This window comes from Harmonia axyridis, chromosome 4 (genome assembly GCF_914767665.1).
Source record: "Harmonia axyridis chromosome 4, icHarAxyr1.1, whole genome shotgun sequence".
Classification (NCBI taxonomy): domain Eukaryota; kingdom Metazoa; phylum Arthropoda; class Insecta; order Coleoptera; family Coccinellidae; genus Harmonia; species Harmonia axyridis.
This window is the reverse complement of record NC_059504.1, coordinates 44,128,920-44,146,078: the sequence shown is the minus strand read 5'-3', so window position 1 is coordinate 44,146,078 and position 17,159 is coordinate 44,128,920. Positions and strand designations below refer to the sequence as shown.

At 36.9% G+C, this 17,159-nt stretch overlaps 1 protein-coding gene across 10 annotated transcripts in view; it reads left to right on the top strand.

Annotated features, from left to right (window-relative positions):
• The window catches only part of LOC123678563 (pleckstrin homology domain-containing family G member 5), a 363,969-nt gene that overhangs the window by 333,899 nt on the left and 12,911 nt on the right, over window positions 1-17,159 (top strand). For all 10 annotated transcript variants that reach the window (XM_045615665.1, XM_045615663.1, XM_045615664.1 and 7 more), the window contains 3 exons: window positions 4,165-4,315; window positions 8,367-8,461; window positions 9,855-10,192. In XM_045615665.1, the coding sequence (XP_045471621.1) occupies window positions 4,165-4,315; window positions 8,367-8,461; window positions 9,855-10,192 (584 nt within the window). The remainder of the gene's footprint in view (window positions 1-4,164; window positions 4,316-8,366; window positions 8,462-9,854; window positions 10,193-17,159) is intronic.

The following is a 17,159-nucleotide window of genomic DNA, read 5'->3' as shown; positions in this document are numbered from 1 at the left end:
AATAAGATCAATAAGACGGTTTATTTTTTCTTGAGGGATGTCTTCTGTACTTCATGTCTCAGAGCCGCCAAAGTCCGTGGGGGCTCAGGTAAATTTCCAAGCCTTCTACCCATGATGTCCCAAACATGCTCTATGGGCGTATGATCGAGGGATCTGGGCGGTCATGGCAAAATATTCACATGGGTCGCTTCGAAAAAGTTAAAACTAACTCTGGCAACATGAGGTTGAGCATTATCTTGCTGAAATATTGGATCCTCGAGCCGGTTAAGGTAAAGGAAAACCTATGGATTCACTATTTCTCGAAGGTAACGCAGCGCTGTCATGTTACCTCGAATAAAGACTAAAGGTGACCTACTTGCATGTGCAATAGTACCCCATACGATAACGCCTACTGTCCGGTGTGTATGACGCTCAACATCAAACTGAGGTTCACATCTTTCTCCCTGGCGTCGTCTAACGCTTCTTCGGCCATCATGTGTACCCACGGAGAATCGAGATTCATCAGAAAAGACGACCTAATGCCATTACACATTCCAATGTTGACGCTCTTTGCACCACTGCAATCGTTGCCAGCTATGCTCAATCATCAAAGGTAACACAAGATGTGGTCGATAATGCTGCAGTTCAAAAGACCTTATCCGTCGGTGAACCGTTCGGACAGTTACAGGATGGTCTTGTTCTCCCAACTACTCATCAGCCAAAGATCGAATTGTCGCAAATTGGTCTCTAATGGCCATAAGTCTTAAACGTTGGTCTTGACCTTCATTTGACCCCTTCGACATCCGATGCCTACTCTTTCTCGATTTTGGGCATTATCAAACCACGCTTGGCAGCATCTTATAGCAGTAGTTGGATTTCTGTTCGTACAGTTAGCGATTTCTCAAAATGACAACCCCTCCTCTCGTAGACCAATAACTCTACCTCTTTCAAATTCACTTAACTAAACATTGACTTTGGATCTCCTCGAACAACTGGTTTATTGTAAAATTTAAAAAAAACTTGCGAAAAACAATATTTAAGTAACAAAAATTGTCACATGAATAAACCTTCACGATTTTTTTCTCAAAATTCAATCCTTCACTCCTTGCTATATTATCTTTGTTTCACAAAAAAAAATTAAAATTTAAACAGCTCCTTCTCGGTGATGCAGTTTCTTTGTCAGTTAGTATATTTCACTATCAATCTGTTCTGGACGAATAATAGCCGACAATTTTTTTCATTTGTAAAAAGCGCCAAATTTAATTCCTGCAACACCTACATGTGTTCAGTAATTCACGTGGAATATTAATCAATTATCTGGAATTCATTTAGACCGGCACATGTGCAATTTGGCAGATTGGTTCTGTCATACAGAACAAATTGGTCAGATAATTCAAGATCTCGACCATAGATTAATTATCAATAGGTAGAGTAAATTTCACACACTGTTTCGAATGATAATTTTGATCGTAGCAAATTCGACATATTCCACAATTTATTTAGTACGATAATATAATTGGAAAATGGGATAATTGGATGTATAGGATCCATTGAAAATGTTGCGTTATTGGAAAATGCATTCTATGACACGATGAAAAAATCCTATCTACAGCATTATATTTCATTCTGAAAAAATGCCAATATAATTTATATATACCGCTGACCATCATAAAATGAAAAATTTGATTAATTATAGGTATATTAAATTCCAAAAAGATAAATGGACTCGAAATTTCGCATGATTTTCAGTTTTGAAATTCAACCCGATCGACTAGATATTTTACGGATTATTTCTGACACAACAATTTTGTCCAAACGATAAGGTTGATTGATTGATGACGTATTCGTCCTCAATATTTTATTCTGTCCATCCGTAAACACGATAACTCTGGAACGAAAGTACCTAGAAACTTGAAATTTCCAGGTTAATATTGGATCAAGTTCCGTAAATATGGGCGTTCGAAATGAAGTTTTCTTAAGGATTTCAAAATGATAGATATATTTTTTTTTCATTTGGATGTGAAATAATGATTTCAAGATTTCTTGTTGATCATGCCACTGAAAAAAATAATAAAGAATATCGAAAGAAATTACCCAACATTTTTGTCACCACGTATTGATTTGAAATAACAGATCATTATAAGATTTTCGCGTTTTTATTCAGAATAATAATTTCAACATTCGTACATAATTTCGATAGCGGAACTAGAAAATTCAAGGTGAATAGCTATATATAGCAGAGCGCTTCTATATATAGAAGCGCTCTGAAGCTTTTGACTTCAGTCAGTGCTTTCCTCACTTTTTAGCTATTCACCTTGAATTTTCTAGTTCCGCTATCGAAATTATGTATAAAGGGTTTTTCAATAAGAGGGTTCATCACAATTTCACATTCTGAAAAAATCTCAATTTCAATGAAAGTTAACTCTACATTGACTTTATAACTTATTTTTTATGTTCTCTCGGGAAGGTTTTGAACGAATCAAGACACATTAAATGGAAGAAAAATTCAGGATTTCACCGAATCTTATGTGAAAGAAGAGAAATAAACAATTTTCAAAATACTGGAATGCTGATAAGTGATTTAATACTTGGTATTTCCACCCCTTGCGTTAATTACAGCTCGGCAACGACGATTCATACTCAAAATGAGTGATCTTAAAATGTTCTGATCTAATCCTTCCCAGATTTCTCTGAGTTGGATTCCTAAGTCATTAATTGATGATTTTCTGAACTTCTCAGCCTTCTATTGAGGTTGTCCCAAACCTGCTCAATCGGATTGAGATCTGGACTTCTTGCTGGCCATTCCATTCGAGAGACTTCAACCTCTTCAAGGTACTCCTAAACGATGCGCGCACGATGGGGTCTGGCATTATCGTCCATAAAAATGAAATTTTCACCAATGTATGGAGCAAATGGCACTACATGCTCTTCAAGAATGTTCCTTATATACCTATCAGCATTCATAGCTCCATTATCAACGACCACTAGGTCTGTGCGAGCAGTCAAAGATATTCCACCCCATACCATAATCGATCCTCTCCCTAAACCAGTAGTATTCAGGAAATTGTACTGAGCATATCTTTCATGTGGACGTCTGTATACTAGGGAACGTCGATCACAATGGTAGAGGCAGAATCTAGACTCATCTGTGAAGAGAACTCTTCCCCAATCAGCCTCTTCCCAATGGATATGCTCTCTTGCAAAATCCGAACGCGCCCTTCGATGGGCTGGGGTAAGAGCTGGGCCTCTTGCCGCGACACAAGGCCTTAAATCATACTGTCTGAGGCGATTTCTTATTGTCTGAGTGCTAATTTGCACCCCATGAGTTTGCTCAAGCTGATTTTGAAGGAGGCGAGCGGTTGCAAACCGTTGTCTCAACGAAGAAACTCTCAAGTAACGTTCTTGAATGGCAGTTGTTACCCGTGGTCTACCCTGTCCTGGTCTTCGGACATTCATACCTGTCTCCCTGAATCGCTGCAACATTCTGGACACACTTGTATGGGAAACTCCAAACCTTTTTGCAATTCTTTTGTATGTCCACCCTTCTTCTCGCAAAACTACCGCTTGGGCACATTCCTCTTGGTTCAAATTGCGTGTTTCGCGTTGCATGGCGATCGAGTGTAGAAAATCAAACGAAAGAAAAACTATTGATCACTAGAATTGATCGAGAACAACTGATTTCAGAATGGAGCCAATACATTCAAAATCTAATAATCTCATCTTTTTTTATTCCTGCTGGCAAAAAACATCTGTATTGAAGAAAAACGATGAAAGTGGATAACATATGCATGCATAATTCTGATAAAAATAATTATCATTGAGAACACCTTCAGTTGTAGAATAAATTTGAGATTTCCATAATATGCGTTAATTTTTTTGCGCAGTGTAAAAAATAAATAATATGGAATCTAACCACAAAACTAAAGTTTTCGACTGTTTATCCACAAAATGCATACATTTGGACACTCTTATTGTTCCCTGTACTATCGTACTAATTTCTTGTCATTTTCTTCGTCTCACTTAACCGCCCCCAAAATTGTACCGGAGACAGCAACACCCCAAACAAGTCATGAATATTCTACGCATCTTCCTCGCCGAAATTTAATTAAAGGAAGAACATCCGCCCACACTCTCCAAGCCCCGGCATTCCAACTAACCGCCTAAACGACAATATTTCTATTTCAGGACTCCAAATACGAGGGTCTCATCGAGCAATTGGACAAATACTCGAAGCAGGGGATTCCCAAAAGTCAGTATTACCAACAAGGGACCGACGAAGCGTTGGACGCCCTGCACAAGCTGGAGGAAGACTGGAGGGATATAGTTGAATACAAAGGTAATTTGCCGGTATTTGTGATAGCAATTTACATGTGCGCCAAGAGACGGCGTTGAGTGGATACAGACATGAGGGGAATCAGAGAGGAAATAAGATTAGCGCGATTAGTGTTTGTATTTTGGTTTCAATCGTTGGGGGGTTTGTCTATAAATGATTTTACTCGAGTGATTTGCTAATTTATGGCCACGACCTCATGTGATCGTTGTTCTCTATCTTAAAATTTCATCATTTCATTCGGACATTTGTTCGTTTCTGGGATTGGCAACCATTTATAACACTAGAAATTCTTTTTCCGTTAGGCAGTATTTTTCATTGAATATATCTTAAATATCATAGGTACAGAGCCGACGTTAGGGGTCAAACAGTGAAGCGATCATATTAGTGCCTCTATTTTAGGGACGGTTATTCGGCATAGTTTGCTGGACGCCTTTTCATACATCGTCATTCTTGATTTTTTAAAACAACATAAATTTACTCCGCTGCATTTGTCAGAATTCCATATTTCCCTCATTGAAGGAGGAATAAAATCATTATGTAATTCACAAAGACGAAAAACAACACTTCCTTCGACTTCGAATTATTTGGAAGCCGATATTTAAACATTCAATATATAGAAAACTCCTACAATAGACTAGAGAAAAGTTATCGACTCTTTATCACAATAATTTTTGTTGTTTTTCGAAAATTCCTACGATATTGCAGTCGAAACTAATTACTGTTAAATGCCAAATATTTTCAGCAGAACATATATTTGTAATTCTAATTATTTTTATGTATATACAGGGTGTTTCATTGGGAAAAGGAAATACTTCACAGTTGCATAGGTGGCACCAAGGCGGTTCTGGAGATACCCCATTTATTGGGTCTTACTGTCTTCGTAGCCGAGGTCATAGTATAAGGAATTCCTTATACTATGCCGAGATACAGGGTGTTTTATGAATTTTGCCCGTTTCTTTCTGAGGCCAAATCAAACGAACCACCCGGTATATTTTCTTCATATTTGGCAAATATGTTCCTAATTGAGAGCCCAAACGTATCATGCAATAACCGCCTTGAAAATCCAGGTCCGGGTTAACAAAAAATTACGAATCGTTTGAATCCTCGTAACAACACCCTGTTCATCGGAATTTTGAAAATCTGTTTTAATATACGGAAACACCACTAAAAACTAAATTGAGACGTGTACTTCAAATTTTCGAGCAGACAGTTTTACTGTACAAATTTTCAACGTAAAAGTGAAGTTTTTGAGAACTTGGATACCTGAAAGTGGTTCGAAGTAACTTTTAACAATAAATTATCAAAAATATTGAATCCATAATTATTTCAAGATCACTTTGTAATTCATTTTCACATTGGTTTTCCTTTTTATCTCCAGAACCGCCTTGGTGCCACCTATGCACCTGTGAAGTATTTCCGTTTCCCAATGAAACACCCTGTATATTAAGTTTTTCAATATTCTTCATTCACTAGAATTTTATATTTTACTCACGATTGCAAGATCCTTCATCTGAAGAAGAAATTTAAGTATTATCATCGAAGCAGGTGCTGTTTTTTTTGTGGGGGTGGTTATGAAAGAGGTCATACATACATTTTCAGCAGGGGCGCCAAAAAATTATTTGTTTCAGGCGCCAAAATTACTCGCGCCGGCCCTGCATATGTATTATAGTCTAGCCAGATTACCGAATGTTAAACGATCCATTTTTTTTTCTCTTCAGCTCGTAAGGGATTTAAAAATAAAAATACTCCTCAAAAGGATTTGGGAAACATTCTCTCAATTAAGTTTCATACAGTATGGAACACCTCATTTATGTCGGAAACAGACCGTACGATTTTTTTGAATTTTGGAGTACGAGGATCTTGTAGTATGGCCTTCATTAAGGGGATATTTAATTTGATGTTTGATCTTTCCTTCCCGGAATAATAATGAACTTAGTTATTTCTAATCAGGGATCCCCTGTAGATTTTTAGCCTTTTGAAACTCTTAAGAAATAATGAATATTTTTCAAGTTATGTTGCCTATACCTAAAAGTCATGATTTCGCCGGAGTTGATATATTATTCAGATGGCTATGATTGCACAAACTGGTTTAATTTGAATAATTTTTGAATTTTTGCTTCATGTTAGAGTTATGTCTACATTTTAGTAGTAAAAAAATTTGGAAATTTGAATAACATACAATTAAGACGATTATAGAAGTTGCTCTTAATATTCGTTTACTTCAATACAACAATCCATGCGATTTTCAAAACTTTGCAATACTAATTTATTACAACGTAAAAGTTGTTATTATTATTAGTCACAGCCATCTGTATCACCTTAACTTCGGCAAAATATCATAAATACAGACAACAGACATCACTCATAAATGTATGTGTAGAGAACATTACATGAAAAATATTCAGTATTTCTTAATTATTTCAAAAACCTAAAATTTACATGGTTATTGATTTTCATTCCTTAGAAGAAAAAATCTGAAAAAATGTAAAAACTCTATAATATCGCTCATATCACAAGATTCTTGAAGTTCAATTCTCAAAACTCACTCTGTATATGTAAGGATCGTTCAATGAACTCCAATTAGGAATAAACTTAACAAAATCGACATGAAACATGGTAACATTCCAAAAAGTAAGGTTTCCATCATACCTTAATTATTTATGTAACCAAATGCTTAGTCCTCTGCCCAAAACTGTAACTATCAATTCAACTATCAATTAGATCTTAGAACGGTTCAACTCAAAATGAACATCGACCCTTTCGTCTACCTGTTTATTCATCATAATGAATCCCAAACCGTTCATCTTCCAGTAATCGTAATGAATGAATTCGCTAATAAAAATCTAGAAAGCTTTGTTATCGAATCAACGCTATTTCACACTGTAGGTACACCGTAATGAAATACAAATTACTAGAGATTCAGTGATGCGGAGCAACAGTCTCACAGTACTTGTATAACGTCTAAAATCCACTCACTTTTGAAGCTGGTGATGAAAAGTGGATCTCTTACGACAACGTCAAGCGAAAACGGTCGTGGTCGAAATGTGATGAGCCAGCGGAAACGATGACCTAGCTAGGATATAGGGCCAGAAAGGTTTCTCTCTGTGTTTGGTGGGATTGGCAGATAATTATCTACTATGAGCTGCTTCTCTACTGCACAACTTTCAACTCGGATATGTAATGTCAACAATTGGACAGTCTGAAGGAAGTAGGAGGCCAGCATTGGCCAATAGGAGAGGAATTGTGTTCCATCAAGACAACGCCACGCCACATTCATCGATACTGACTCGGCAGAATCTCCAGGAGCTTGGTTTGGAGGACCTTATAGTCCAGACCTGGCACCAAGTGTTCCTGTCCATGGCACACAATTTTGCTGGTGAAAAATTCTCTTCAACAGAGGCTTATTGTGAAAATCGACTGTCTCAAATTTGAGGCATAATGATATTGTCTTCAAAATGGCACCAAGTTATTGAACAAAACGGCGCATATTTGTCCTAAATGGGATCATTCTAACTATGGTAATAGAAGACTTGTTTTTCATGCAAAAATAATGGATTTCTTTTCACCACACCTTATATCTATCTATAAGAAACGTCTCCAAAACTTTTATTGAAATATAATCATTGAAGTGCAAATTTTTTGCATCACAAATTCATTCATAAAACCTCCAGAGGGCCTGCAACATGCTCAAACCTCATCAAATCATCCGAGCTTAACGAAGGCCGAGCCAATCAATTTCTCTTTGACAAAACCCCTCTGCATCGGCCTCGTTTATCTCAAATCTGCAAATTTATACATTTCCGCTCCTTCGATAACTACAGCTTTGGCTGCAGGAAAATGTAAATCTGGAAACAAATGGTGCCAATTAAAGAAGTACTCCGGTGTCCGACAGAGTTCTCGAGGATAACGTAATACGGAATATTGCATATTCAGAAACACGGCACCGAGGCATATTCCTACGCCCGCTTTGACTCTAATGAACGAAGTAAATATCTCCGAACTTGACATCTTGTCGTTTCCCCCAGTTTTTATTTTGTAATTGTTCTCGTTTCAGACCTCCCCGAGAAGCAGCAGCAACAGCAGACCGTGCTTTGGGAGTTGATAAAAACGGAGATACAGTATATCAAAATGTTGACGGTCGTCACAGATGTAAGTATATAGCACCCAATTTTTCCTCATTTTAGAGACATATTTTTACACTTGACATAACATCATCTTTATTTCTATAATCAATGTATTACATATAAATGGAAAAAGAAAATAATAAAAAATTGTAACAAATTCATCAAGAATCAAAAACTTCAATAAGTGTTAAGGAATGCCTCAGAAAGTGCTATGGAAATCTACGTCTGTACTGTTTATTTTCAACAGTTCAGCAAAAATTTGGAGGTTTTCAAAACGTATATTCTTAAAAGTGTGAGCATGGAAATGACCTCTACATGACTCTATATCTTAGCCCAAATATTGGTCTCAAACTATATTTTTGCAGACTTAATCATTTATTCAAATCGCTGCTTCCAACCAAATGACAAGTCTCAGAAGTGAAACCAAGTTAACATAATAAATTGTCTTTAATAACTCGATGTCCACTCTTCGAGACAATACCCTTATCATGTACAAAACAGTACTGAGCTTTTTTTTCTGAGCTGATTCACATGATTATTACATCTAAGTCTAATGAAATTCCCAGGAAGTTCATTGGTAATGAAAATGTTACCTGGGTATTATTTTGAATTATTGCAAAAGGATATTCGACACCCTGAATTGTTTTAAATATCACGCAATCAGTTTTAGACTCATTCAAAAGTAATTCATTTTGAGTGCACCAGTGAATTGAAAGTTATTTGAGTTTGCTCAATAGTCAAACCAAGATCTCGCATCGCCAACAAAAAGCAAAAGGTCCAGATCATTGATGTACATCAAAAACACTAAAGGTCCCAGGGAAGCATCCCTGGGGAACTCCTATTTTAACATATTTATCTTCAGACATAAAAACCTATCCTCCATTATCGATGCAAATTGTTTGAATTATATTGGACAAATATTGAGCAAAAATAGTTCACAATCGCGTATTCTATATAAAGAGAACTTCTTCAGAAGACATGATTTACGCCTCAGATGAATCTGAAAAAAAGTCCAAAAGGTGCTCTCCATCACTTTCCGAAGAATAAACAATATCACAGACCAGTTCATACATCGCTGTAATAGTACTTCTGTTTTTTAAAAAGCATTGCTGTTTCTTCGAGAAAATTTTGAACTTATACATGAATGAACAAAGCCTAACCACCAAAAGTATCTCAAATAATTTCGCAAAAGATAATTATTGACATAATCTGCATGCCTTTTTCTATCCCTTATCACTTATAGTCCATTCATTTGGTAAAAAATGGAATAGACAATTCTCCCGAAGTTTTTAAAATTGCTGATTCAAAGTTTTTGATGTACTCTTTCCCTATTTCAACTTTGCCATTTCATATCTTTGCCCGTCACTTGCCATTCTGAAAAATTTGCTCCCGAAATCAATTTTCTGATATTTTTTCAGCTTTTTCTCTCCTGCCTACGGGACCTCCAATCCAAGAATCTCCTCAAGGAAATCGACACGGAAAAGCTCTTCTCCAACATCACGGAAATACTGGATGCTAACCTAATATTCTGGAAGAACACGCTGTATCCGCTGGTCAGAGACATGCGTCGTTACAAGCATCCGGCCTGTATAGAAAACATGTTGGAGGGATTCTCCATGTTACACGAGACTTTTCAACCTTACTATAAGTACTGCGCTGAGCAGAGTCGCTGCCAGCATTATTGTAGAGAAAATTTGGACAGCGAGGTCTTCACGGCATACTTGACGTGGTGCGAGAGCCAGAAGGACTGCAATAGGTGAGCTATTCTATTTTTTTTTGTATGAAGTAAAAGTTCCTTTAAATAAGGTTTGTTCAGGCATAACTTAAATGATTAAAAAGTGACGGAGGAGTTACATAGGCGTACAACCTTTGTTTCCGCCGTTTTTTTTCCGAAATTCGAGGCGTTATCGTAAAAAACTGATTTCACTTTTATGATTCGAAGTATTGTCCATCGCTGGCCACTACTTTCTCTCATCTTTTGGGCAGCGTACGAATCCCGTTGAAGAAACTGCTCATATTTTGAAGCGATCCACGAAAAGATCCAATTTTTACTTCTGCATAAGACAGAAAGTGCTGGTCAGCCAGGCCGTGTGCCATTGATCGAAACAAGTGAGGTCCGATAATACGGTGGGTGGGATAGGACTCCCCGTTTCAACGTTTCCAAGTATGTCTCGACGACTTTCGCAACATGGGGTCGAGCATTGTCTTGCTATAAAATCACTATATTATGTCTCTCGTTGTATTGCGACTGTTTGTCTCTCAATTAATGGCTCAAACGCATTAATTGCGTTCGATAACGGTTGCCTGTGATTGTTTCAGTCGGTTTCAACAACTCATAATACACTACGCCGAGCTGGTTCCAAATATTGTGCCTGACTTTGGATCCATGAATATTCGGTTTGGCCGTCGAGGGGAAAGCATAGCCGATATATCCCCATGATTTTCGACGCTTGGGATTATCGTAATGAACCCATTTTTCGTCTCCAGTCACATTGCGATGCAGAAATCCCTTCTGACTTTGCCTTGCAAACAGCTGTTCACAAGCAAACAAACGCCGTTCAAAATCTCTCGGCTTTAATCCGTACGGCACCCAATTTTCTTTTTTCTGAATCATTCTCATGACTTTCAGGCGTTTTGAAATGATATGTTGCGTCACTCCCAAAGATCCCACCAATTCTTGTTTCGTTTGACACGAGTCTTGTTCAAGTAATGCCTCCAATTCTGCGTCTTCAAAAACCTTCTCTCTGCCACCCATGCCCATGCTGGCCTTCGACGTCAACATCACCAAGTGTTGAAACCACAATCGGCACATTCTTTTACTAATAACGCCATCACCATAGGTATTTGAGAGCATTCGATGAGTCTCAGCCGCAGATTTCTTCATATTGAAGCAGAAAATCAAAACCTCACGCGAATAACGATAATTTGGCTCGTAAGCTGACATGTTTAATCAAGAATATCTTCAAGATGCAGACACAAATCATGTTACATATGTTGATTTTAAAATGAACGATGAACTTCGCGAACAGAAATAATTTTTCAAAGGGAATTTCCACAATTTGGAAGAGTCGTTCTGGCATTGAAAGATTCATGATGAATTTCCTAACCTTACTAAACAAAAATGTCAACAGAGGTTGACATTCTCAACTGTCAAACTATAAAGAACAACCATCGAAACTTCTCATGCAGCTAAAAAAAACACTCGTTGCATTTTTTAATAGGAAGGACGGCTATCTTTATCGTCATAAGAGCATTTACTATACACGTAAATGCACGTTTTTCGCAACGATAAAAAATATTCGAAACTGTTTGAACAGACGCAAATTTTTTACCAGTATATAAATACACCCAACTACATCATCTGCTTTTCCAGATTTCAAAAATCATTTAATAATATTAATTGTTTCGTTCACGCGAACACAATTTTTTCAGAATGAAAATTCTTACTCTGCGAAGGGTTAAATGGAAATGAAACTCCGCTTCTATTATGATACAGATGGCGACACATTTTACTGAAGATTTGCAAAGGTAGAGGATTTACAGACTCTCCCCTTGTTTGTAATTGGACTTTCACTGTTTGTGGAAGGGAAGAGTCACTCTCGGTTTGACTTTAGGCATTCCTTCATAACACCTTAATATTGAATCCTGAGCCACTTGCCAGAACTGTATAAAATATACCTAATCTGTTCACCATGCTAGATGAAGGACCCATTTGTTGGCAGGGCTGTAAATTTAATTTACCAAATCTAAATTCTGAAATTCCATGAAATTTCACATACCTCAATTTGCTCAATAAACATTTCAACCCATTTACTTCCACATGAAACTGGTTGATGAGTTTAATGAAACATCAAACGACGAGAAAAATATTCATGGATCATATCCAGCGAACATTTTACATCTGCCCCCGCTTACGTCAAATTAAATGGAAATAGTCAATCTCTCATTCATGAGAAATGCCGGTTTTACAACCCTCTGGGAATGAATATTGAGTTATCACTGAACAGCTCATGATGAGAACTTAGTTAATTCATTATTGTGGAAAATTTGTTACCTTTCCTAAAATACATCGCCCATTTCATCAATAATTTGTTTACACAAAACTCTAAGTTATTCGCAGTAGAACAATTGATAAAGAAAATGAAGTGGTCATAATTCGTTATTGTGTGAATGAGGGGACAGTAATGAAGAATATCAACAACATAAAGAATTTCTTGTGAGCGCCATAGGAAACTATTCGGAAATCAACGAAGCATCAGCCATCTTCTCAAAGTCCAAGTCTGGTTCCTTCAAAAGTCAACAGTTTTATCACTTGTTGAAGAATGAGTGGGCTCGCCAGTACTCCTGGATATCTTTGATATAACTGAGGTAAAGGGGTAACAGGTATTAGGATATACAGACCTGAAATGAGGATCTCTAAAAATCCTGGGAAGTGAAACCCCTATTTTACAAACCTAATGTCTATACGTGCACTCGAGAGTGTCTTCAAAGAAACCTCAAGGAGGCACATATTCATATCACTACGGCAGCCAGGCCACGCTGTGGTCCCTGGAAGAGCCAGAAGTCTCCGCTGACATGTCGTAATCCCATAAAGCAACTAACTAGAGGCAATATAGTAACTCTACTATGAGTACCAGGGCATTATGGCATTAAAAGAAATGAAAGAGCCGATGAACCTACGAAAAGAGCATCAATGCTAACATCTGTTGGCCCTGAGCCTTTATGTGGGCTTGGAAAAGATCAATATAAGATAACGGTCCAACAATTAGAGTTGGGCAAAAGTATTATCCTCTGGAGGATCACTCCTGGTCTTGCTCATGCAAAGAAATTTGTGATGCTTCCACCGACCTATACCAGAAAGCTCTCGAAGCTGCCTCGAGCTGAGCTTAAGTAATTATGGGACTGCTGATAGGCCACTGTCGGTACAAGTATCTTTTATACCGCATGGGTAAATCAGCATAAGAGGTCAGATAAGGAAAAAGACATAAGAAAAGAACTCCAGATACAGGATGTGGTGCGGTTTCGCTGAATGAGGAGACGATGTTGGAGAGACCACGGAGACAGAATTAGTGAAAACAGATGGACAAAATGGGCTAAAGATCAAAAACCCAAATCCAAAAGACCTCTTGACAGTCCACCTAAAAGATGGTATGGAAGCTGGTCATTAGCTTCACAACTAAGACAGAATACATAAACAAGACAGTTATAAACAAGACCATGTCCAAACAAGAGAAAGAAAAAGATGAGATTTTCAGGGTCTGCTTTCACCGACCTATCCCAGGAAGCTCTTGAAGGAAGCTTATAAAATGGATGCACTGCTCACAGGCCTCTGTCGGTGTAAATATCCTTTGTTCGGTAAGTCAGCAGATGAGATTTGCAAGCTCTGTGGAATGGAGGTAGAAATAGCTGAAAAAATGGTGTGCAAATGTCCTGGGTTGACTGGCCTAAGAACCACTCATATTGGAAAGTCTGTCCTGGATACTCAATAGGTAGGGTTAAAGAACAAAAATTCATGTAGTTGAATTTAAAATAATAATTATAACCTAGATAAAAGCCAATAAAACAAGGATATTAGTTCTAAATACTAGTTCTAACGGGTGTTTTTTTTTTCGAGGTATATAACTTTAAGTTGGCATTTCTGTTCAAGATGGCGACCGATTTAACAGCTGTTAAGTGATTTATTCTCAGTTTGGTTTGGCAATTCATCATGAATAGATTCACGCCTGAACAACGCTTGCAAATAGTGCAATTTCATTTCGAAAATGATGGTTTTGTGCGGAATACGTATCGCGCACTACGTCCATTTTATTTTGTTTAGCGATGAAGCGCTTTTCTGGTTGAATGGCTACGTCAACAAACAAAACTGCCGCATTTGGAGTGAAGCTAATCCTCAAGTGTATGTCGAAACACCGTTACATCCAGAAAAACTGACTGTTTGGTGCGCTTTATGGGCTGGTGGAATCATTGGTCCGTACTTCTTCAAAAACGATGATGGCCAGAACGTTACAGTCAATATGGTGATCGGTATAGAGCCATAATTACTGACTTTTTCATTCCTGAATTGAACAACCATGATGTCCAGGAGCTGTGGTTTCAACAAGACGGCGCAACATGTCACACAGCTCGTGCCACAATCAATTTATTGAAAGACATGTTTGGTGACCGCCTAATTTCAAGTTTTGGACCTGTGAATTGGCCTCCAAGATCTTATGATTTAACACCGCTAGACTACTTTCTGTGGGGCTATGTAAAGTCATTGGTCAATGCGGATAAGGCACAAACCCTTGGCCATTTGGAAGACAACATTCGCCGTGTTATTGCCGATATACGGCCACAAACGTTGGAAAAAGTCATCGAAAATTGGACGTCCAGATTGGACTACATCCGAGCCAGCCGTGGCGGTCATATGCCAGAAATCATATTTGAAATGTAAAGCCACAATATTATCTTGCGGATAAATAAAATTCATGTCAATCGAATAATCCATCGTTGTTTTATTGCAATTTAAAGTTCTATAGCTCTAAACAAAACACCCTTTAGTTCGAAATAAATGTCTTCTAAAGTACCTAAACATTTTCTTGGTAAATTGAACGAGTTTAAACTATTTCTCATCATTTAAGAAAAGGAACAAAATAAATTGATTTGAATGCCTTGATTTTGAAGTCGATATTAAAGTTCTGAAGAATATATTTATTTTCTGCGAAAGAACCTTATTATAGTGCTGATTACTCTCTCCATCCTTATATAATGACAGCTCAACGATCGTTAGTTCTGGTGTGTGATGATCGATTGGTTATTACTGCCAATTTAACCCTAGTTGCTATGAAGCCGAGCTTCATCACACATTCTCTTGCTCTCCTATTAATTAAACCAAATCCAACATGATCCTCGATACAGTCGATTCGGTATAATCGAACATTAAATAAATCTTGATTAATTTACTCGGGTCACTAGCTTCGAAGTGACAATAGTCGTCATTGCAAAAATCCTGTGGGCGTATGCATGAAATACACTGCTCAACACGGATGAGGGATTAATTAAGTATTTGCATGCGGGAAAACTGAACAAAACTTAAAACAGTCTTGAACCTTCGAGTTATATACGGGGTTGTGTCAGTACATGAATTTTATAGTTGTTTGAAATCATTTAAATTTTGTTTTTTTTTCCCGACTTGTGTATTCATTGTCTAGTGAGGGAATCCCTTTTGAGCTAGAAAAAAATAAATGGCACATTTTCGGGTTATTTTTGAGAGAATTAATTTGTTGAAAACCGCAACATCATTAATTCAAATGTTTTCAGGCTGTAAGAGAAAATTGGAAAATGGCGTGAAATGAAAAGTTCTCATAACTTCTGTATTATTGAGGCTACAAACATAAAACAAAAACACTCTATAGGCACTTTTTTCAGTAGAACCCTATGGTATAATCATTTATTTTTTATTACCATCTGTTTTGAAGTTAAAATACATAATAGTGCTCTTTTAAATGTAAACCATAGAAATTTCTATAACTATAACGCTTTTTTTCCTTTTCAAAAATATATAACATGATATATAATTTTGTTATCAAACTAAAAAAATCATTAAAAGTTCCAGTTGCACTCGGCGAATCAACAAAGTACCTGCCTATGATGATAATAAATAAAAGCCATTCAAAGTGTTATATGTAGAAATTTTATAGTTTGCAATAATTTTAAAAAGTACAAGTGTGTATTATAACTTCAAAACTAATTGCAGTAAGAAACAAATGATTTCACCAAATTATTTCTCTCAAAAATCGAAAATGTGCCATTCATTTTTTTTTTCTGGCTCGAATGGATTCTGGACAACTAGACAACAAATTTGGGACACCTGATACAGTTCATTATAATTTGCATAGTTTCCAGCGAATAAGCATTTTTCGTAAAAACTGCTCTTTTAAAGAAAACCAGGGGATTTCACCATATCATATTCTTCATGTAATTTGTATTTGTAGAGCCTTCTTTTGTGCTCATTATGAATCAATAATATAGGGTGTTCAATTCGAAATAAGGAAAATTCGTTCGAGGAGAATAATGCATGCATATTTCATGTTGATTGTATCAAAAAATAGTCAATATTTTAAAAGTGGAGATTTGTTTGAAGTATCTCTCATTTTTCATGTAGAAAGCGAAAAGTGGAGAAAAATTGGCTCTTCATTGAAATTACCGTTCTCGATACTTAAAATACTATTGATTTGATACATCTATCCTAACAAGAGATACGGAACACCGAACTACTGTTTCAGAGTCCAGTATATTAACTACCAAAGTCATAAATACAAAGTACCAGATATTTAGTGCCAAAATTTCTATAGCAAAATAGGAATCCCGCATATTCGTGTTTCAATCAATATAGATTGCTATGAGGCGTTATTCTAGCACGGAAAATCTGACGTTAATGAGCTAGTTGCCTGAATTGATTTCGACATGTGCAGAATTGAACTATACCTACCTATACAGGGTCTTTCACGAGGAACCTCACCCATATTTATACGGGAAACTACTGAACGTATTTTCATGAATTTCAGCACTTATATGTATTTCACGATGCTGATGAAATCTAAAATATTTTCAAGGCATCAGCACTTCCGGTTTTTCCGGAAATGACGTCAACTTCCGTTTTTCAAATTAGAACACCATTTTTTTATTGCAGAAATAGATTCCTTAGAAAATTTCAAGTTATTTTGATGTAACATTTTTCAGTT